This window comes from Zootoca vivipara, chromosome 11 (genome assembly GCF_963506605.1).
Source record: "Zootoca vivipara chromosome 11, rZooViv1.1, whole genome shotgun sequence".
Lineage (NCBI taxonomy): Eukaryota > Metazoa > Chordata > Lepidosauria > Squamata > Lacertidae > Zootoca > Zootoca vivipara.
Genome location: NC_083286.1, coordinates 23,034,743 through 23,059,067, shown reverse-complemented (window position 1 = coordinate 23,059,067; position 24,325 = coordinate 23,034,743). Strand labels below are relative to the sequence as shown.

The following is a 24,325-nucleotide window of genomic DNA, read 5'->3' as shown; positions in this document are numbered from 1 at the left end:
TGGCAGTTTTAAAGGATCATTGTGACAAGTGGTGTATGTATGCCTCTGTGCATATGTGCATATAGCATAAAATAGGATTCCTCTTATTTTCCCAGAACTTATACGTTTGTGCCAATTGACATGTGATGGCTGCAGAATCTTCAGCAAAGCACCGCCCATCATCTCTGCCATGCAACCAAGTCATTGGCCCACCTGTGACAAACCGAGTGAGAACATTCACATAAACCCTTGTAGACAGCTGACTGCTGATGTTATCTAATCACCAAGTGGTTGTTGAAATCACCACCTAACAAGCCTGTGTGAATAGACTCTTCCCCCATGCCCCTGTGACCTCTAAAAGAGCTGTACATTAGCAATAGTATTTAAACTACAGGAGTCTAGTCAAATTCCTTGGCTTTTCTTTTAAGAAAAACTTTTCAGTCCAAGAACTGAACCATCTAGATAACACCTAAGTGAAACAGTTTGCATAGATACTGAACACAGAAATGCCTGTGTTTTTTTAAAAAACAAAAACAAAAAAACTGTGGGGGTTTTTTTATAAAACAAAACAAAAACAAAAAAAACCCAAGTCAAATTGCTGGCTAGTAGGTGACTTTTTGTCCACTACACTTTCTCCCTGAGGTGCTAGATCAAAGGTTGTGGGTTCCTGTCCCCCCCCCCAAATTTCTCAGCAGTTAACAAAAACCCTTTGCCTGCAGCCAGGGTGTAGACATTTCATCCATTCCTGACAAGAGAGCTGAAGCAATCACAGGGCAGATGAAAGATGGGCGAATGGTGCCACAGATCTTGTGAATACTTGTGCTCATGAAATACAGTTATAAAAGATAATAAGGACATGGTCAGTATTTGGCATGGACATGTTAAATAATTACAGATCCCTGGCAGATAGGTGTGTCAGTTATAAACTAATGGAGACAGAGCTGATGCCTCACTTTCAAGGGGAGGGGAGCTGGACTAGCAGACTAGAATTTTCTGTTAGCTTTAGGCTTTTGCTGCCGCCGAGACATATGAAAACACAAGAGCATAGCTGGACAGTTTGGCCAGGCGTGAGCTTACGGAATGCATGGGGCAATATTTAGCAGAAGACCAAACTAAGGGGAAGACTTCTCCCAGTGAGCAAAACTAGCTGTGTTAAGCTAGGGGGTACATAGGAGAAGAATTTATTGGGGAAATGAATTTTGCATCCTACATATGACGGCAGAACCTAACTGCTACTTAGTATTATAATGCAAAATTATCCAAATGAATGAAATTACCTAAGTACGTGTTGCCCTGGTGCTTTCTTCTATCGTCACTAGTTGAACTGTGTGCTTATGCTAGAAGTTACAAGACGGAACTGTAATGTGCCTTTTTTTACTGGACGCTGCATAAACAACATCCAGCTGTTGAGCGGTTGGCTATCAGAAACCATTGCCATTCTACTGCAGATCACCCAGACATTTATCAAGAGATCCCCGGCTACATTTTGCCCATTCCTGACCTAGAGGAGCTACACTGCTCCATGACCAGGAGAGTAAAAAGGCTGCAAAATATAATACAGTAGGAGGGGGTGGAAAGTCAGATGCAGCAGGAAGGGGTGGAAAGTCCACCATCACATGGACCCCGTAAGTGGTGGGCTCCTTACCCACTGAATTTGTCCATGCAATCTGTTCGCCCACTTTGTATACATAAGAATATCAGAATGGCCCATCTAGCCCAGCATCCTGTTCTCTCAGTGGCCAACCAGGTGCTGATGGGAACCCCACAAGCAGGACCTCAGCACAAGAGCACCCTGCCCACCTGTGGTTCCCAATAATGAATATTCAGAGACATACTACGTCTGACAGCATTTCAGTCTTGCAGAGACCACCACCACCAGAGATGAAAGTTTTGCTACCTGTGCCTTACCTAATAGGCTGGAGTAGGTTTTCTTTCTATTACTGGCAACACCTAGAACTGGCCCTGCCTCCCTCTGCAGTGCTTCAAAATAGCTCATTGAGTTACCAACTGCACTACCTTCACCCAAGGGGAGAGCGTTGCTATCTGAGACTTATCAGCTAAGACTTACCAGAAGATGCTCTTCCCTGTTCCAGCCAACACCTGAGCCTGAGGACTGATTCTGCCACCTTCATCAACCCCTTTAAAGGGCCCCTGCTGCCACCACCAAGGACAGAGTCTACTTCATTTTGTTCTTACAGATAGGTTTTATCAAACAATTGTGATATGTTTGATACTGATGCTGTGTTATTATTGGTTTATTTATTTTATTTTTGATAGGTAATAAGTAAAGGTAAAGGACCCCTGATGGTTAAATCTAGTCAAAGGCAACTACAGGGTGCAGTGCTCATCTTGCTTCAGGCCGAGGGAGCCGGTGTTTGTCCACAGACAGCTTTCCGGGTCATGTGGCCAGCATGACTAAATCATTTCTGGTGCAACGAAACAATGTGACGGAAACCGGAGCGCACGGAAATGCCATTTACCTTCCCACCACAGCTGTACCTATCTATCTACTTGCACTGGCATGCTTTCAAACTGCTAGGTTGGCAGTAGCTGGGACAGAGCAACAGGAGCTCACCCAGTTGTGCAGATTCGAACTGCTGATAGGATTTATATGCTGCTTAATCATCAAAATGTCCAATAGTTTATATAAAATATACATTAAACCTATTGATAAAACCAGCTGTTAAAAGAAGTTGAGCTAAAACTTTCAAAATATAAGTAAAATCACTAGTGTTACAAATGCAGTATTCACATAATCAAATAAAATTGCATGTTAAGCTGCATGTCACAAACCTTGGTAGGCATGCCTAACCCTAGCACTTTTTAGCAGGTGCCGAAAACTATGCAGCTGTTTTTATGAAATCATTTTGCATTGTCCTGTATCAGCATTTTAGACAGTGATGTATTTGCTCTTGGTCATGTTTTGGCGTGAACCACTTTGAGTGTAATGTGGAACAGCAGTATACAGCTAAAGTGGCAGTGACTAACTGTGCAGGTGGGTGCACTTCTTCTGAGAGCTTGGGCTGGCTCAGAAAAACCAGCTTGGGTAATTTACGAGTTAATCTGACGCTGGATCTACCGCAGTCGCAGCCTGTTATAAACACAAGCTGTCTACAGGATTGTGCCCTTACAGCACCCTTGCCCTTGCAATAGCCTAGGCAAGCACAACAGCTAAATAGTTTAGCTACTGAACATCTCACAGTCCTCCAATGGAATGGTGGCATTTCAGCCAATGCATGAGGTTTCCAGGCTTGTGTCCTTTACTGTGACATGCCATGAAGAGATCTGCAAATATGCTGTTTGACAGATTGTTTTAAAAGAGGCCTGCATTGAGAGGAGTGTTTCTGGAGTGCCGCACGGCACGAGTGGTTTCAGCCTCCCAGCTGTGCCCCTTGACAGATGGGGATGGCGGATGATGCATATGATGTGACAGCACAGTATTAAGTTGAAACCGCAATTACAGAACGGACTGGAGACGAAAACAAGGTCAGTGTCCATCTGATGGAAATCACACTGGATAAACATTTATAGTGAGAGGTCAATGAATTCCACTTTATTTCTGTGTTTTCTTAAAACCACAAGTACTCTAGCACTTGGAGGCCACCCCTCAAAGCTACTGGGAGCAGGACCCTCCTGCCTTTTGCTTGCCAATCTTCCCTAGCTGTGATGCAGAATGGCTCGAGAGAAGGGCAGCCCAAATCTGCTAGCAGGGTGGCGAAAACGTGCCTCCTTTTCTTCTTTGGCCTCTCAGTGAATGAGAGCCAGGGAGCAGGAGGGGAGATCTCCTGAAATGAGCAGGTATAGGGCCGAAAAACCGAAAGTTCAGTTTCGCAATTTGCCCATATGCATGACATCCCCATGGAGCAGAGGGAGATAAAAGCAAGACACCTGTTTGGCAATTCCTGCTTAAAGAATGTGGTGGGAGAGGAGGAAGGAAGCATTATCATTTAGAGTGGTGGCTTTTCCCCAGTAAGACTGGTGGGTTGAAAGGCAGGGAGGCCAGCAGAAGGCAGAGGGAACTGATTTTAGCTTTACCCCCATCTTCCTCCATACTGAGTCCTACAAGTCCAACACTTGTTGTAGGCGGAGGAGGAAGCTGACAGCCGGGGATGCTGCCTGGAATGGTCAGTAAAAAGGCAGGAAGGTGGGCACTGTCTGAGGATGGGGCAGTGCCTCATTTGCCCTAATGGACCAGCCTCTACTGCTGCCATCTACTGCTCCATATATATATATACTGGAAATAGGTAAAGATAAAGGTAAAGGGACCCCTGACCATTAGGTCCAGTCATGACCGACTCTGGGGTTGCGCGCTCATCTCGCATTATTGGCCGAGGGAGCCGGCGTATAGCTTCCAGGTCATGTGGCCAGCATGACAAAGCCGCTTCTGGCAAACCAGAGCAGCACATGGAAACGCCGTTTACCTTCCCGCTGTAGCGGTTCCTATTTATCTACTTGCATTTTGACGTGCTTTCGAACTGCTAGGTTGGCAGAAGTTGGGACCAAGCAACGGGAGCTCACCCCGTCACAGGGATTCGAACCGCCGACCTTCTGATCAGCAAGCCCTAGGCTCAGTGGTTTAACCACAGCGCCACCTGGGTCCCTGGAAATACTGGAAATATAACACCACAAAAAGTCTGATCAGCCCATGTTAAAATGACCTAAAGGGGATCTAAACCAAAACTCGTCTTCGTTGCAATCCCTAATAAATTGTTTTCTTCTTTAAAAACTTCCACTGCGTTCTCAATGTGATGGCGTTTGTGCCGGCTTTCCATTCCCTTTCACAAGACTTACTGGCCTACTTGAAAGACGGTGCAAAACTTAAAACTTCAGGCCTATTGTAAGGACTTTCCAGTCAGTTGCTCCTGAAGAGAATGCAAAACAGCAGCTCCCAACTCTGCTTAAAACACAAAAGCTGCCCTGAGGATTTTGGGACTAAACCCTTGTGTTCCAAAGTTGAAGGTCACTTTATTGTTGAAACCCCTGAGCCTCCCCAAATGAAGTGCACAGGAGGTGATGGTGAAATACTGAGCAGCTAAAGCTCCTGCTTTTCTATGAAGCTGTGTAGATCCTGTCTTACTTGTTGATTGCAGCTGAAGGAGGAAAGGGCAGGGGCGGGGAGGACGGAGCCACCCCTGCTGTTCCCAGTGGGGTTTCCACACTCAGTGACATCACTGTTTTGTCCCGATCTCCTTATCTGTTCTTGAGAAAAATACCTTTAGTATTCATGGATGCAAAAAGCAAAGCCCACCCCAAACCCCTCACCATTACACCATCATAAATATTCATAATGCTATGCAACTGTGGGCATTCCATTTAACCTTTTGGCAAAAGTTCTTTTGAAAGGACAAAGGTTTGGAGGAAATTTGGCTAATGAGAACGGCACACAGGAAATGCAGTCAGGCTGCCCCACTGAAAACAAATGCCAGATAAGCTGTTTTAATAAATAAAAAAGAAGTGGAGGAAGGGAAGTCCAACCACAAGCACAAGGAACATCTAGACACTCGTTTGCTCTGCCTCTTTAGCCTTATGTGGGAATAGCTTGCTAAGCTCCACCTCACTGCCTTACCACTAATGTAAGATGAAGGTCTAAAGCCAATGTAATGCCCCGAAGATGTCTTGCATGCTATTTCCATCAGCCCCAGCCAGGATGGGATGGGTTGATGGGAGTTGTAGCCCACAGTATTTGGAGGGCAGCACCTTGGCTACTTGTCTGAAGTGGAGGTTGCAGTGTGTTTCAGAGCCCAGGGTAAACCAGGCTTCGTAAACCCACAGGGGACCCGAACTACATGAGTCTCAGACCTTGATACCCAGATGCTGTTGGGTGATACGCACCTCTGCTTGCAGGTAAGGTTTGCATGAGAGCAAAATGCTTGCATATGATTTAGGACGGTCTTCATGAGAATGAGATGATAACAAGAGTCACACGAAACTGCAGCAAAAGGCAAAGAGCTGCAGAAGTAGCCTGGGAGCAAAGCAGTCACGACACTAGCAAATCTGCATTTTGAAACCTGGATCTGCCTTGAGCCCATAGAGAAGTTATTTTCCCCCTTGTTTTCTTTAACAGCAAAAGGATTGCATTGCAGAGGCACTCAGCCCCACATCTGAGGTCTTTAATGGGACTCCCTGATCCTCAGGAGATGCTTCTTGGAAGCTGGGATTTACAGTGGAAAGAGTATGGGAAATTTTCTTTGTGTGCTTGTTTGGAGAGGATCTAATATGTTGGAGTTGACTATTGTCAATATAATTGCAATATAAGTGTTCCCTGTCATTTTTTAAATCTGGGCTCTCTCATTCACACATGCAATTCAGCAGTTGACATTACCAGTGAATGAAGATGCCTCTGCAAAGCAGTCTTATGCTGCCACAAACAAGTCAGTTTCTCACTTAATCAACACAACGTTTAAAAATCAGGCTGCAGAAGGGATCTGAACACTTCTGCCAATCCCACACAGAATGTTTTCCTCCTAGCCTCTTATTTAAATGGAGTGGGTGTTACACTTATTCGTAGGGGACTTAAAAGAGTCTCTAGGGAGAACAATTATACCAATGTACAGTCATCTTGCAATGCGGCATGTTTCCTTGGTATTAAAGACGGCATTTCTGCTTGAATGAGGCCCATCTTTTGTCCTTCATAGAAGCCGACGAAAAGACTGGGATACAATGAGTGACTTGACAATGCCATGAACTTAATTGACCCAGGGATATCCCAGCAGGCTAAGTTCTTCCACAGCCAAAGGAGAAGTTAGCTGCACATTTGGGGACAGGATGCAAAGAAGGGTGAGAATATTCTACTATATAGTATACAGATGAGCAGCTTCCATTTGCTGAAGCTTTCCTTACCTAGGGACCTTCCCAAAGTTCTCCAGCCACCATAAAAGGTACTTGAGCCCATCTTCAGATTTAGTCCCTCTAGCTGGGGAGATGGACCAAACTATTTTGCAGTCCTCGTTTCATGTACTGTATTTTAGTACAGAACAAGGGGATAAATCATTTTAGGGTTCATTCGACATTTTCTTATTAGTTGGGGGCTTTAACCACTTGAGTTAGGAGCCCAAGAAGCTGTCAGAACTTTAGTTCATCGGTCTTGCTATTCATACTGACTGGAAGAACCTATCCAGAATTTCAGTTTGGGGTCATTCCCAGCCCCACTGGGAGATGCCAGGGACCAAGGCTGGAATGTTCTGTGTGCAGATTGGATGTGCTGCTACTGACTCATGGCCCTTCCCAGCACTCTTGGGGACAGTTTTATTTTCATTGATCTACTTCTTCTTCTTCTCAAAATACTCTTTGAGGTACAGGAACTGTTTAAACAAGTTTGAGAGGGGTAGCCAACAGTGTCTGTGGCACCTTAAAAGATTGATTCTTGCATAAGCATTTGGGATTTCTTTAGATACATGAGGTAAAATCCTAAAGTGGGATGTGTGTTGGGGTGGGTGTGTTAAACTTGGAAGGCAAGTCTGTCATACTTCTAATCAAAACTCAAATTTATTTAAGTAACCACTGCACAGAAATAATCGATTGATCACTGTTGCTTTGCCAACTTAACATATGTAGTAGTGCAATCAAACAAACATTTTGGTCTCAACTGAATCCTAAACCACTACTAAATATGTTTAAATAAGACTTTTTAAAAATGTGACTATGTGCAAAGTGAAATAAAAAATAGATCAAAGCAAATGCTTAGTTGATCAAAAACCGTAATTTAATGTTGCCTTTTGTTTTAGTCTGTAAAGTGAGTGACTGTTTAATTATAATAATGCTGGTGCTGCAACTGGTTTAAAGAATTTAGATGCATTTCTCTCATTCACAACTGTACAAAGAGAGTGGTTCTTATGTACTTTGACTTTGCTTCCATTATACTGAAACACTGATTTGAAGGGCTTATACACGGTGTCAAATATAGCTGAATTTTTTTAGAGTACTTGAGAAATACTAGGTATCAAACTGACATAATAGTATTTAAAGGAGGCATAGCAAGGCTTCTGAGAGCAATGTACAGATGGCTTTTTTCATTTACTTTGGGAAAAACTCCATGTATTATAATCCTTACTATTTATTAATATTAGTAGTTTATTTACTTATTTGATTTTTTACATTTACCATGAGGTCCCAGGGCTGCTTACTATTTAGAAAAAAAACAAATTGCAGTCAAGAGAACAGGGTGGGTCCTAAAATATTTCTGTATGCATGTATCAGGTGTCAAAGGCCGTGATAAAGAGGTGCATCTTCACCACAGTGTAAACTACAGAATGAAAGTGCCAGACACACATATGTGGTCAGCAAATTCCACAGCTTCCAGCAGGTTTGCGGAACCTTTGGCCCTCCGGATAATTCTGAACAACAGCTCCCATCAGCCCCAGCATGCATGGCCAATGATGGTGGGAGTTGCAATTCAGCAACATCTGGAGGAACAAAGGTTCCAGACACCTGGCTTAGGGGTTGCCATATTGAATGTTCTTTTCCGGTCTGCCACGCCACAAATCTCTTGGGGCTATCAGTTGAGCTTAAGTCAAGAAGGTCTGTAGGGGAGGAGGCAGTCTCTCAACTGTTTCAGAGATTATCATAGCAACTACCGGTATGAAAGTGGCAGACATGATACATATGGTAACACACATTTTTAAATACCCATGTGCCATACACTTCTCAGAAACCTGAGTCAATCAAGATTCTTAACATACTTACATACTTACATGGATGTCTACAGGTGTGTGTGCATGCAAACATACTTTGTGTTTGCTGTGTGCACAACACACATACACAGACCCACAGATATGTTCATTTGTAAATATTATTATTTTAAATCACAGTACTCTACTCTGGTCTACATTTGGACCTTCCTGTTATTTTAAAATTCATAACCACGTAAAAACTTGTGCAGTGTTGCTATTTGCTGCACTGCACAGTATGGTTATTAAAAAAATTAGTCTGGGCATTGATAAAATTATTTACACACAAACACACACAGTAAGCAATTTAATATCTGCACAATAGAGCACGTAGAGAAGAATTCTCACCCCAAGGTAGTTTTATGAATGTGTACGAAACAGCTATGCAGAATACATAAAGTAAAATACAAACAAAGCATGGAAAACTATTTACTCAAGCATATTATTACTTTAAAACTCACCTTTTCCTTTTAGTTGAATAACATGAAAGAAACTGGAGATCTAACTGTAAACAGAATGAAGTCTTCATCATCAACCTCAGAAGGGGGTGCGTAAAAGTAGCCAGCGTAGCCTTTTTATTACTGCAATAATGTACCTAGCTTGTTTCTTGTTTTTCCTCTTGTTTTCTTGTCAGAATTGACAGGCCTTCTTGTGCAAGCAGGTGACAACCAGAACTCACTTGGATAATCATCACAGGAAAAACAGGATGTTATAAAGTGCATTATTGACTGCAGAAGTCGCCTGGCGTACAGTATTCCTCTGCAAAGATTATGAGTGACAGAATTAGAGACGGTACTTTCACAGGAGAAGAAAACAGATCGAGCTTCTTTTCGTGAAATGCCAATGAAGCTTTCATTTTTCTTACCAAATCCTAAATGAAGCTGCAGTCCTAGTGCATTGAGCGCTAAACACTGAAATACACTGTGCAGATTATCATAACCAATAGTTGCAGTAATCAAAATGTTCAGACATCTGCATGCGTAACTGGAAGATTGGTTTCTGCCAGTGCTTTGATTAGGGGCATATCATTGGAAGTACCTCACAATAATACTCTACACCATCTCCTTTTCTCCTTACAAGGCAAGTTGTGGTTTTGTCATCTGACGCTCTATTTTTTTTTTAAGGCCTATGTTACCTAGGATTCAGGTTCCAGCACAATCTTTATCATCCATTAAGCACTAGCTCTTGCAAACACCAGTCCAAAAGGGTGAGCTACACATGGCACCATCATTCTTCCTCCTTATAAAAGTGATCTTAAACTAGCCACTTATATTCTGAGGAAAAAGCAACACCAGCTTCCTACTAAAAAAAAACCCCACCCAATCCAAAGCTGGTATTTGCCCTGCAAAGCCACTATTTGCAGTCAATAACACCCTAGGAGAAAAATAGCAGTTGGGAGGAGGATTTCAAACTGCAGCTGGAAGATCATTTGATTGCTCCTTCACACTGGGCAAAAAAGAGTGTTATACACATAGAAAACGTGAGTGCTGCAGGGGGAAGAGCAGCGAACCCAGACAAATGGTTTTGTTTTCTGCAGATTTTGGGTTTTTTATACACTCCCAATAATAGCCCTATGCAGAAATTCAGATTGCATGAGGGACCTATGTGCATTCAGTTGAATATCTGAATATGATCAACATGTGTTCAAAGGTTCACATGGGGAGCTATGCAGACATTCAGGAGAGTAAATGTACATACATCAGGGAGTGGGACCTGACACAATTCTGAGGCCTTAATTTTATATTAGGTCTACACAATTTGAACATCTGTGTTTGCCATTGACAAAAAGGTTCGATACTGCACACGTTCTTTTAGTTTGCTTGATTCTTCTATACCAAGCAAGCAACATAGTTCCTTCAGCCCATCTCAACTTTCAATCCTTGGCCTGCAATTCTAAGCACTCTTGGTTGGAAGCAAGAGCTCAGCTTACTTCCAAGCAAATGATGTTTACGATTGTGCTAGATTAGGGTTACCAGACGCCCCCAGTTTCCGGGGACAGTCCCTGGATTTGCAAATCTATCCTCGGACAAATTCCATCCCCAGGATGTCCCCAGATTTGCAAATCTGTCCCCGGGAAACATGGCAGTGGAAGCCTCAGCAGCCCAGAGCCAGCCTGGTAGCACAGTTGGCTGTGGCTGGCTTCAGGAGCTGCTCTCTGCCGCTGCCACTGCCAAAGGGGAACCAGGGATGTCTGGCAGTACAGATCTCCTTCCCCCTTCCCCCTTTGTTTTGACAGATCAGGGGAGGCTTGGGAGTTGTGGGCAGGCGGCCATTGCCCAGGAGGGGCACAAGGCGTGCGGTTTCTCTGCCGGGCAAGGTGCAAAGCCCTTCTTTTGCACCCTATGAAACATGAAAGCACAGTTTTTTAAAAAATACAAACCTGGACAACGGCCGCCTGCCCGCAACTCCCGAGATTCCCCCAATCTGTCAAAACAAAGGGGGCAGGAGATCAAGGAAGCCTCAGGAGTCATGGGTGGGTGTCGCTCAGTTGCCCAGTTTTTTTATAAAAAAACTCTGCGCATTTATGTTTCACAGGGTGCGAAAGAAGGGCTTCACACATTTATACAATATGCATGTGTGCTTGGGCCCAGGATCTTTTGCCTCACCATCCCCACTACTGACTCCCTGTTGCTACCCAGCTTCCCCCCAAAAAATAATTAAATAAAATGTCCCCAGATTCATTGAAAAAAAATCTGATAACCATACGCTAGATCCTACAAGGCCCCTTTTAACCACATGGGAACAGAAATGTTGGAGGTTTCACTGGAGACAGAGGAATGGAAAAGATGAGAGTGAAAACTACTAATGCCATTCTCCATCCAAAATTCAAAGTCCATTCTCTATCCAGGCAGTGCCTACACAGCAATGACCAGTAACTGTGAAACTCGCAGTATAATTTGGGGCTATTATGTTAAGACAAACCAAACATATGTCATTTATAATCTTACATTCACACTTCCAGAGACAAAGGTTCAGCACACCAGTACTTTTGTGTTAAACATGCATACGCCTCTCTTCCTCTTCTCACTATGCTGTCACTCCTAATTTGTAAAGAGAAGTCACAGCAAGTTATAATTAGTACTTGCTGCCCTGTCAACCAATTAAACGTAATAAAAAGCTTTCATGGCGGTTAACGCTAACATGGGTGTAATTAAACCTTGTATTTTGAAATGCACGGTGTATATCAGCTGCCTTTTCTGTGTGTCACCCCTTCAACCTTACACACCCTTCAGTTCTTTCGCAATCCATTTGCCAATGCCAGCATATCAAGGTCTTCAGGAACTGGCCCTAGCGGTGGTGAAGGATATGTAACAATTGCTGGTGGAGTGGTGAATAATGGGAGGCAATTCCTTCATCTTCATCACAACTGGTAATGGAACCCTTGCGTCAGTCCTCGTTTCCCATGAGCCTCCAGTCAGGTTTACTCCTCGAAGGTTTGTTTGTTTGTTTTTTAAATGCCAAACATTCCAAAACTCTTAGTTTGATTAAAAATGGATGTGAAAAGGTACCACTGTGCACTAGCATGTTGTGGAGATGCACACAGCTACCCAAGCTGAACTGATCTTTGAGGGATAGTTCAGCATTCAGAACTCACCTGGAGGATGAGTTGAAGCAAATACAGAGGCCATGTCTGCGGTTGCACTGGGAATTCCCCCCCCCCCCCAAGACCACTTTTGAAGCTTCCAGAACCCATTTAATTGTTACTGGAACTGGAAGAGCACTATGGGTAAAGGGGAGCCATGCATTGTCTGCCCTGTTTGCAGTCCCTTAGACCAGTGTTTCCCAACCTTGTGCCTCCAGATGTTTTGTGACTACAATTCCCATTATTCCTGACCACTGGTCTTGCTAGCTAGGGATGATGGGAGTTGTAGTCCAAAAACAGCTGGAGGCACAAGGTTGGGAAACACTGCCTTAGACCACACTATTCCATGGTATGAAGAATATAGTGCTTTATACCAAGGGCTCAACATGGGGGAGGGAGACTGTACAGAGAAGATCTAGATGGATTTTTACAACACCAGCATCTAGGGCAGGAGTGGGGAACCTATGATTTTCCAGATGTTGTTAGCTTGCCCCATCAGTTCCAGCCAGCCTGGCCAGTGGTTTGAGTTGATGGGAACTGTAGTCCAGCAACATCTGGTGAGCCTCACCCATGACCTAGACAGTAGTATGCATTGCCAAATGAGAAAGTTTATAATTAAACAGATGACTGGATGGGAAGTGGGAGGGAAGAGCAGAGAATGTGACAGTAGCCAAGGTTGGCTGGATCTGGCTGGATCCTGGCAGTTATGGCTCCAGCCATTTAGCCCAAGCAGAAATTGCATTGCAACTATTTCGCAGCTGTGAAGCGCTGTATTCCTTGCAGCTTTCCGCTGCCCACAAACATTTATAGGATGGAGGACAGCTGGCCCCGAAACAAAGATGTCACTCAGCAAACAAAAATATAGCCTGAAAAAATCCATTAAAATGATGAAAATCTTTAATTTTTTTTTATTCAGATATAATTGTACGGACACGTGTATATACAAATACAGATCTTATGGGTTTGTTTGTTTCGTTTTTACAATTTCTGTTAAGTTCATATAATGTAAGCATTTCAAGAACAGCACTCAATGAATAAGTGCAAAGAAACTGCAAAAGCAGGGCAGTACAAGCACAGGACCACACTGAGCTGGACTTTCATACCCAGAAGGACACACAATGAGTGGCTTCAATAGGGTGTCAAGAGTAAGTATGGAAAGCGGATTTTGTAGACTCATGGGTAACCTCCAACATGCCAGCATCTATTAAACTGTACAGACAATGGCAGCAAGTCTATTGTAGGGAGATTTGTCTCACATCTGAAAAACTCAGGGGTGAATGCATGGGAAAAACTTGGTAATGCCAAATCAGAAACAGATCTGCCTGCCCATTCACTGTTCCAAATTTTAAACAGGGTGGGTGGGGAGATATATATATATATATAAAGAAACTTGCCAGGGTTACGGAATGGGGAGTAAAAAGAACACATCTGATGCAGGGCATTTGGGAAGTAAGACTGATGAATACACATAATCTGACGGCAGTATGAATGAGTTCCGTATTTTTCAAAACTGACACAGCCGCTGCTTTGATAAAGCAATTGATAAATATCAGTTTTAAAAAAAACAAAAACAAAAAAACAACCAAACACATTCCCTCAACAGCTACCGTTTCTTTCCCTCAGCAGTGGTTATACAGGAAAGAAAATTATTTACATATGGCCCCTCTCAAATTTGTTGGCTTGTGTGTGTGTGTGTGGGTGTGGGCACTCCAGTCACTGTAAAACGCCACACGTGATGCTGGCAAGGCCCCTTTTGAAACAAACCATCCATGAAAAGAATTTTTTTTTTTTAAAAAAAGACAAAGAATCAGAAGGAAAACCATCCTCACAAGAAATAAGAATAAGAATCCCAAAGCCATTGAGAACCAACATGCTAACTCAACCCCAAAGGGGAAGGTTAAGCCTAAACATCATAAGGCTCCAACGTCAGGACATTAACATTGAGGACAAAATATCGAGCATCAAATGTTGCACGGCTCCAAGTCTTGACATTGTGAAATCTTGAGTGTCTTGGGTGCATGGGTTTCATGGGTGAGTTCTGAATGGTGACTTGTTGCGACTGCTTGCCATTTGGTTCTCAGCCGCCACAGTGAATGCTTCTGTCATATGATCAGTGGGTGCGTTTCTTTTATTTAATTTTTAATATCATGAAAGTCTATTTATTTTTTCTCACTTACAAAAGACATAAGAATCAAATTAATACTTTATTATCAAACACTATATACAACAGAGGCTGCTAATAATACAGAATTTAAAGAACAAAGCATTTTGTTTGTTTTAACTCATCTTTCCTTTGCCATCCAAGAAAGTACAGTACAAAACAATTATTTCTAAACTAACACGAAATGTTACCTTGTCGTCTATTAAAGGATACACAGTATCCACCAAACAGATCAATCCTTATTTCCCCGCTACCCTTTGCAAAGCCCTCGGGCAAACTGGGAGGGGGTGGCGCAGGGCGCACTTGCCTGGGCCCAGGGGCTGCCGTAGCGGAATCTGGCTCTTTAGACTTCACGCCGGGGGACAAAGGCTGCTGTAAACTTCCACACTGGCATCTTTTTCAAGATGTCGAAACGACACGCATACACACACCAGAGAGATTTTTTAAAAAAAAACCTTTAGACGTTGCTTGTTTGGCATGATTGAGATTGCCTGATGCCATTAAGTATCTAAAGCAGAAGTCCTGCAAAATTACTGCCCACAAGGATTGAGCTGGATGTTGAGCAGCTGTCAGCAACTTTCGCTGTAAGGCAGTACCGCCTTTATTTGCTAGGTTAGCAGTGCACTGTGGCAAAGCAAAGGGCTGAATTCACTGTGGTGAAAACTTCGTGTTGCTAAAAAAAAAAAGCGTGCTCTCGAGACAGAAGTGAGTCCAGTTTTTCATTATTTATAGATGAATTGTGGAAAACAGCAATAGTCATCGTTAGGACATCAAATCAGTACTACTCGTGCCATCTCTCAACGTAGGCTGTTAGTGTGCAGTATTAGATGTCTCTGTGCTTTCAAACACAGCCCATACTGTATGGTATCAGGCAAGCCCAGAGTGCTCTAAATTTACTTTCTGCTATTTTTGGATCATGAAATCCTTCAACTTTTTTCTTAAAAAAAACAAAAAAACTGCTTTCCTCTCTTAAACAAACAAACAAACAAACAAAAAACATTCACAAAATGCTGTCCATTTGCATCATGATTTAGTATTAAATTACACTTTTTGTTGTCCTGCGGAATCTAGCACATTCTTGTAAGGCTTTGTTCTCAAGAGTTTGCGGTAAAAGTCAGCTTTCCAAAACAATCACTTCCATGATGTCTACCCAATCTCTTGCAAGTCGACGCCTGCCTAAGCCAATGGAAACCCACAAAGGAAGGCATTTCCTGGTAAATGGTTTTTATTTGTCCCTAACAAAGTAGTTTTCAGGTGCCTAAGGGTTCGGCCCCGATTCCAACCAAACAAGACAGCACCCCATAATCCTCTTACCACTTGTATCATCTTTAAATAGGACAAGCATATATAATTACTTGGTATATCTAAATAATGCATTTTCTATTCTAGTGGGTTTTCAAAAAAAATATTTAGTTCAAGGTCTTTGGGAGTCCACCTATGTATCCTCCTGCTGATAAAGGTATTTCTTCCACTTTTCAACTGTGTTGGAAAGGAAGAGAGCTACAAAACCGATGCCTCAACATTCACTCCAGAGTTCAACATGTTCTTCCTAACCTTTTCCTTCTCCCTAACCCACAGCCCTCTATGACAAGTATCCTGGTCCCTTTCTGGCAGGAGTTTACTTCAGTGGTTGCCAAGCTCTCAAAGGGAGGCAAATCATGAGCACCCTGGAGATTTTGCATCTCTCTGACCAAGTTTTCTCCACCCAGTGCTGCTATCATCCTAGCATGTGTCATCACTTAAAGAGCGGTATCGAAGGCTACTGGCTAGTAAGTCAGCCTTGGGAAAGGTCACTTTATTCACACAAAGAAGAAGAAAAAGGAACAGAAAATGCCTCTTTGCATTTGAAGAAAAATTATTGTAGCACCATGGTGATCTGTTTCAAAAGAAAAATAATCTGGTGTGCACTATCCACTTAGAGAGATACCAGAGGCACTCACACCCCAGCGAAGCTTCCTCTATCTGACCTTGCTTGTGTGCTAGCATTCCTCAGTAGCCACTTTCTTCTCCCCTGATAACAAGAGTGTCTGTTGTGGAGCATAAGTTCTACTGTGAATGATCTTTCAAGGCAGTTGCATACAAAACAGTATCTCTTCCCTATGAAAAGCCTGTTCATTGATAAATTCCTGGAGGGAATGGCGTTACACTATATCTGTTCTCAGTATCTCCCCTCCAGTCCTGACATGGTGATACAGTGCCTTGCATGATCGTCTTACAGCGCTGAACGAGGAGACATAAATATTGTATCGGAGTGAGTAAAGACTCCTCTTGGTTTTCCAAACAAGTTCCTTATCTTCCAACTGACTGCACCTGCTACTATTCTTCCTTCTCCACATACAGGTGGGCCCAGAGAGCTAACCGAGGCGGTATCTTAAGAGAGGCTGCAGAGAATGTAAGAATCACTAGTGTCAATATTGAAATTTGGCATTTTCATTTGGAGTCCTTTTATTTTAGAAGGGGTCAAGGAAAACCACGGGGAAGATCGGGAGTGGCAAGAGGGCTAGTTATGCCTCTTCAATTTTTGCTCACAGTTCAGGTTGCAGAGGAAGAAAAGGAGATTGGGGAAGGGAAACAAACCAACATCAGCAAAAACCAATATAATGTCCCATTCTTGGGATGAGCAATTAAGTGGATCTTTGATGTTCCAAGACCCTGATGTTGTCTGTGACAGATTACTATAATATGTGCTATAACGTCAAAAGCATTGCCAGGAGGAACAGGAGAGTTGCCAAAAGCCGACTGGATATCCTCGGTCTCTGTGCTGCGTTCTCACCACGGGACGGCTCAGCAGACTCATGTACGGTATCATCTGTTCAAATGGGGGGGGGGAGAACACACACATTCTAATGAAGCATTGCATTTTTAATGAGCCTCGAGATTACAGCTCCAGAATTTCAGTACAATACAGAAAATCAGATTTTGTACTGCGTGGGGCTTTCAAAACCACAACACCCCATCATTTATACACATGTGATGCACATTCAGTAGCAAAAAGCTGCTAGCTGAAATACTGGGCATGTGTTCCATTCCTGGCATAGTCTTGTACATTAATATCTCTGTCCCAGGCACATTACCCCCAAATGAGCATGTGCTTCAGCTGTATGTTACCATTCATACAACACTTGTTCTCCACGGCACAATTAGTAGACTGCATTTTATTGGAAGGCTAGGCTTACTGTGTGGAGATGACAATCCTGTTAGTTTTACCCTTTAAAAAGCTCAGGAGATGGGAAGTGCATAACTTACTGGTGCATGTTAGAGAAATCCTAAGTACCACAATAGTGGAACAAGTCAGGTGGCCTATGTGAAAGTATCCACATGTCATAGCTCAGTGGCTGAGCTCGTGGCTTTGCATGGGTTGTGTCCCAGGTTCAATCCAGGTAGGACTAGAAAAGACTTCTGTCTAAAACCCTGGACAGTTGTTGCCAATTGGTGTAGACCAGTCTCTTCCAACCTTGGGTCCCCAGATGTTGTTGGACTTAAACTTCCATCATCCATAGCTAGCAGGACCAAGGATTGGGGAGCCAAGGTTGGGAAAAGCTGGTGTAGACAATACTGAGCACGACTGACTTATACTAAGTTAGCCTCTATTTGCACTTAAGCTTTTAACCCTGTAAGTATTCATATAGAAAAGAACAAAAGACAGAAAAGGCCTGTAAAGGATGTACTAGTTGTGGGTGCGACTTTTATGTGAACTGAATTTGTGGTTTGTAATATTAACTCTAATGGAGTTGTGATTCCGATTCTAAAACTACTGATGCCAAATAGTTATGAGCAAATTTGTTTTTCCAGAATCAAAGCATGCCTATTTGACAGCTTTAGATTAACAACACTGTCTTTAAGTTGCTCAGCACCTGAAGGCAGCCCTGGTTAGTGAAGTTTGATGTTTTATTGTGTTTTTACTATTTTGCTGGGAGCTGCCCAGAGTGGCTGGGGAAACCCAGATGGGGGTATAAATAAAATAATAATAATAATAATCATCATCATCATCTCAGTGGGTCTAAAAAAATCAAATTGGGTTTTCACTGACAAACATAGCTTTAATTGTCAAATATTTGGACAGCGATACTGACATTATCAGGGTCAGTATGCAGTGGAAAATGTTAAAGGGCTGATAAAAACCTTCACCATTGATTTTTACTGAATACCAGAAGGGAATTAATACAACTTTTGGCAAATTACAGCTAATGGAAAATAACCAACATTAAAACTTTGAGAAAGCCAATACCTATTAGTGGTAAAGCGGGAAGAACAGAATATTCTATTTCTCTTTTGAACCCATCTCAATGATATCACAAAAAGTCAAATGCAATCTGAGGGTACATATCAGCTATTATTAACTGAGAAAATATTAGTCATGTTAATTTTTATTGAATATGTCAGACATACTGGTTGGATCAGTTTATGGTGTCAGAAAAATGTTCAGATTCGAAACACTCTTTATATATGATACTTCAGGCTAAATTTTTAAAGCAAGTTTTATGAACTTGCATCCCTGAGTAAAATCCCTGTATGGTAGAAGAACTTTTTAAAAACTTAGCACATTCTGAACTGGCCCATAAGTTACTTAAAAACTCAAAGTACATTCATTTGTTGATTCATCTGAATTAAGCTAGCAAAAGCAAGGCACTGGTTTCAACTCCAATGCTTAAAATTTCACTTTAGTCATAAAACAGATTCTGAATGCATGAGTTTATTTATTGATGTATTACGAACATTTAAGCCCTGCTTTTCTGTTTTAAAAAAGATGAAAACAAGACAATAGAAACATAATAAAATACAAAATTAATGGCAGATAAAAGACAAAGATAAGAATGGCAGATGAAACAATTGACAAATAACCACAATGGGAAGATTAAGAACAATTTACAAAAAAAACACAACGGGAATATAAAAAAACCTAAAAACTAAAAACTTAGTGGGTCAAATGACAGCTGCAAGAGAGAGGTCTTCACCCACTGGTAGCAGAAAAGAGGCAGACTCACTCTTGATAGAGAGTACTGTATCAGAACCTCAGAGATGCCATCTTGAAGGTTCTCTCTTGCATGCTGGCTAAATGCAACATAGATTTGGGTTGGATGGGGAATAGTTTTTCTCCAGGTAACCTTAATGAATGGGCAGACTCATATGGAATCACTTTTAAATATCCTGGTCTTTTATGGGGTCTTATTGGAGCCCTCACATTTTTAATATTGTATGGGCCCTCCAAGATTCTCTGCTTCAAAGTTTCTCTCCTAGCACCTAGAAGTACTAATTCACATTAGAGAATGAGAGCTGATGATGTCTTCTTCAATGTACTGCCACATCCTACACTTTAGGAGGCAGAATGAAGTCAAGTTGCCCATCTTGCCTTACTGTTTTATTAGAGAGCTAAACAGAGATAAACCATGAATTTAAACACAACGGTAGCATGTAATTGTTGATTAAACTGTGCTGGTGTAGACCCTCTCTAAGATAACAGGCCTAGAAATAAAATCTAAAATGTTTACTTTGTGAATTATGAGTTTCAACTATTCACTTTCCTCCTTATTTTTGATATTGTACGAAATGTATGGAACCATAAATTACATATACTTCCAATTATTAAGCAATGATGGGTAGGTAAAAAAGGTGGATGCCCAAATAACATCTATTACTGTGGGAACAACCAACTTTGGAAGTAAGATGGGTGGCTGCCAGCTTTTTGGGTTCATTTCAAACCCAGACAATGTTATTTTTTGGGTGCAATAGAATTTCAGTTGCCAAAGTTTCAGTTGGCATGAAATTCCTGGAAGACTGCTGTATACAATTACTGGTTGATGTTATTAAATTGGCTGCTGCTCTTATTTTTATTTATTCATTTTAAATCTAATTTTAATTGGAATGGGTTGATTTTAACTAATTTTTGTTTAAGTTACTTTGGAGGAAAGATGGAGGGGGGGGGAGAACAAATTTGACTGCTGGGCAACTGCCTTTGTCCCCACCCCACACGTAAAAGACAAAAGGAGAGCACACGAACCAGACACGTACACTACAATACTAGCATGTTAGTACACAGTTTAGACAGCATGCAACAAAACTCAGTGGGACTGTCCCTGTTAATGAAGCAGCATGTTAATAGCAAACTGTTAGTGAGCTGGGAATTACTATCAGATATTTTCTCAGGCAATCTTGTGAAAATGCTCTGTGGATGGGAGCTGGCCCTGCTCCAGATCTCTGTACATGCTGCAATGTGGCTTCTCCATTAACTTCAAAGTTGTTGTTGCCCTATATTGGCAACAGGGATGCAGAGGTGGAGCTGCCTTGTCATCAAAGGTGGGAGGAAGGCTTTGATTGTATGAAAACTTTCTCATGCAAAAGAAGCCTCTGCGTCAGCATAAATGTGCTTTTCATTTAGGCATCTCCCTGCACCCCCTACTCTTCTTCACTCTACCAACATTTTGCATTGTGTTTAGATATCACACTCTAATGACCCATTAACATGGTTCCGCTGCTCTTCTGCAAAACAGATCCCTGGGCATTTTAGGACCATCATGCTCAGAAGAGGAACATTCTCACTGATAAAGCCGACAATGATATGCAACTGCTCTAGACTTTTATGGAAACTGAACTTTTTGCATCAGTATTTTAATAAGCTCCAGCTATAATTATGTACAGTACATTGGTTTCAATGGGGACAGTTCTGTATGGGCTTAACTCAATCCCATTGAATAAAAGAAATTTAAATCCCATTATTCAATCCCATTGAATAAAAGAAATTTAAAAGCATTTGATTAACAAGATTGCACTCTAAATTTACAGAGCAGAGTATGTATATCTTATTCATATTTATGAAAGCATTTGTACTGCAGGCAGTCTTTTAAAGCACACAGACATATTCCCATCGAGATCAGCCTGAATAGTAATACTCATTTGCACAAGGATCTTTATGGACACTTGTAGACAACTCTTTCACATATGCTATTTGTTTAAAGGTGCAGAATGATATTCAGCCATTGTCCCCATTTTAAAGCCTGAAATAATTTTGATTTTAACCAGAAGAACTTACTGCATATTTGTTCTACCACATAGATCAAAAAGTGACACTTTTGGAAAGGTAGCTTTATTAAATTTATAAGATTCCATCCACCCATTGGACAACTGACCTATCAATGACGTTATGGTCAATTGCTTGTTGTGGGCAGGGAAACCACTGGTTTAAATGCTTCTAAATACATAGATATGTAAACATGTAAACAATATCAAAAGTATATAAACACACACACACATTTTCTCTCTTAATTATTTATGTCCTGAATGGATACTGTGGTGCTGCGGCAACTTACTGCAAAAATGGGGTGGGAATGGGGACAGAGGAACTGCTAATTTTTAAAAAACTGGGATGCCATGTTTGAGTAAATAATTGGTCATGGAAAAAGCATACTTTGCCTCCCATCCATCGGACAAGAATACTAGCGCTAGCAAATGAGAAGCACCATAAGCAATATTAGCACTGCGAGAAATGAGTAAAAGCAGAGTCATTTTACCATGCAAACTATGCAGAGAGAAAGAAGGGAAGAGAAGCAGACGCACCAGAGGATAGAGGCATTTGTTAAAAGAGATTCTCTAAGCATACTAACCTGCTGGTTCTAATGAATTTTCTACTTTGTCGTTAACATCGAAAACACGGTCATGAACACCTATAGTTTTCATACAGTTGTCTATAACAAAAATAGAGATAACAGCCAAATATGTTAGTGAGACACCCTTAAATCCCCCATTTTCCTTTTTGTTGCTGTTGTTGCTCTATGTGATTTCTATTTCTATTTCTATTATATGTATGTATCTCTTAGTTGTGGCATGCTTCCAAACGCCACAATAATTGCCTTTTTGTACAACAGTATAAGAAACAACAAGTTAGCAACTGCTGTGTACTTGAAACAAATAAGAGTAAAAGCTTTGTGAAAAATGATAAAAAAGATATGGTGAAAACAAAAACAAAAAAGCCGCTATATAGAACAGATACCACACAGGATTTAAGAGTAAAAAAAAAAGAAGTTTTTACTGCTGTTTACCAGACCAAACAAAGCATGTGCTATAAAGCCACCCTCTAAGCAAGATCTAAATAACTTACTTGCAGGTCGTACAAAGACTTTCAGCTTTAGACAGGACCTCCTCCCATTATCAGGGATTGCAGATGCTGTTGAAGAGAAGGGGGAGGAAGCATAGTTACTCTTTGTCCTACAGACATAATGTAGTACATTCTTCTTTTCCTAAGATAACACATCTGCAGCACATTAAAAAAGGAAGAAAGTAGATGATACGGGGCAGTCTGAATAGCAATAAACTGAAGCTTCAAGGCCACGCTGCTGCTCTTTTTGCAAAAGAAAAAGTGGCATAACAACTGTGCAAAGTAAGAAGCCACAGAACCCACCCACTAGACTCTACCCTTGAACCCCAATAAGACTCAGGCCAGCAACAACAACAACAACAAACAACCCAGCTTGCTTCTACAAATTGGTTCTAAGGGCCAGTCTGCATGACCACTTTTGATGTAGTAAGGTGGGTGCAGAAAATCATTTTCACATGCTAACATACTAAATAATAATTACCTGAAAGCTGCAGTGACTTAAAAATTCTAATGGGAATGATTTCTTTCTGCTACTACTGAGTATATTTTTGAAGAACCACTGGTATGGTGCTGGATGAATGGAAGAACTCCCATTCACAGAAGGGACTGCAATCTATTCCAGTGGAGCCTCTTCCTGGCTGATTTTAATATATTCCCTCTTCTGCCAGAGTCCCCACCCCCACCCTGTGCTCTCTCCCACACTGTTACAAGGAGCTCTCTGACCCTCCAGAGAGAGGTGCCACAGTGGAAAGGAGACCTTGACAAAGTATTCCTCCTCACACAACAGGAATACGCTGAGATTGGAGTTCAGGTCACAGGAGCTCTGTATCCAAGAAACACAATGACCCAAATAAGTGTAAAATATGCCTGCATTGTGGCAAAGAGATGCAAAAGCCAGGATGAACTTGCCCTGAATTTTGGGCTGAGGCTTGCAGTAAAATGGTGTGCATTGCTACAGAGCAAATAGTTACTTCCACCGGGGCTGGGAATGTAGTGCAGACATCTGGCCCCACTTGTGCTCAATCGACTCTCGTATGACTGCATATACGCATTGTGCCAGGAAATCAATCAAACAAATCAATCAATCAATCAATCAATCCTAAGCTGAAATGGCTGCAGAGCTGGAAAGTCCTTGTGGCTCACAATGAGACTTTCCTCAGAGTCAGAAGAGGATGCCAGTAAGTCCCATCGTTCTGCCTGGACACTGAGGTCCAGCACCAAGGGCCTTCTGGCGGTTCCTTCGTTGTGAGAAGCCAAGTTGCAGGGAACTAGGCAGAGGGCCTTCTCGGTGGTGGCACCCGCCCATCTGATGTCAAAGTGAACAACAACTACCAGACTTTTAGAAGACATCTGAAGGCAGCCCTGTTTAGGGAGGCTTTTAATGTTTAATAGATTACTGTATTTTATTTTTCTGTTGGAAGGACACCCGGAGTGACTGGGGAAACCCAGCCAGATGGGTGGGGTATAAATAAATTATATTATTATTATTATTATTATTATTATTATTATTAAAGTCCAGGCTCCAAAATGGCACATGGGAGCTCTCACTGCTGCTGCTGTGCTACCCCACTCAACAGCTGTTGGGCAGGAATCTGTATGTACTGCAGTAGGCGCCCCACTTACTCTCATTTTGCTTATGTGGGGTGGGGGCCAGGACGTAACCCCCACATAAGTGGGGAGTCACCTGTATTAAGAAAAGCCAGTTAACTGTTGAAGTTTCTGATTATAAAGTTACTAAGATTGTGGTCCTTCTTGACCTCACTAAAAGTGTTTCATTTCTTCATTACTGGGTCCAGGGGGTAATCATGTGATGCTGTTTAAACACTGGAAACTCTGCTACATTTATG

At 41.9% G+C, this 24,325-nt stretch overlaps 1 protein-coding gene across 2 annotated transcripts in view; it reads right to left on the bottom strand.

Annotated features, from left to right (window-relative positions):
• Positions 1–14,837: 14,837 nt before the first annotated feature.
• The window catches only part of EFNA5 (ephrin A5), a 206,413-nt gene continuing 196,925 nt past the window's right edge, over positions 14,838–24,325 (bottom strand). Inside the window, exons 3-5 of one of the 2 annotated variants that reach the window (XM_035099900.2) lie at positions 22,482–22,547; positions 21,988–22,068; positions 14,838–17,198 (exon numbers count right to left, since the gene is read on the bottom strand). In XM_035099900.2, the coding sequence (XP_034955791.1) occupies positions 17,077–17,198; positions 21,988–22,068; positions 22,482–22,547 (269 nt within the window). In that variant the 3' untranslated portion in view covers positions 14,838–17,076. The remainder of the gene's footprint in view (positions 17,199–21,987; positions 22,069–22,481; positions 22,548–24,325) is intronic. The other variant, XM_035099901.2, reaches the window with a different exon arrangement.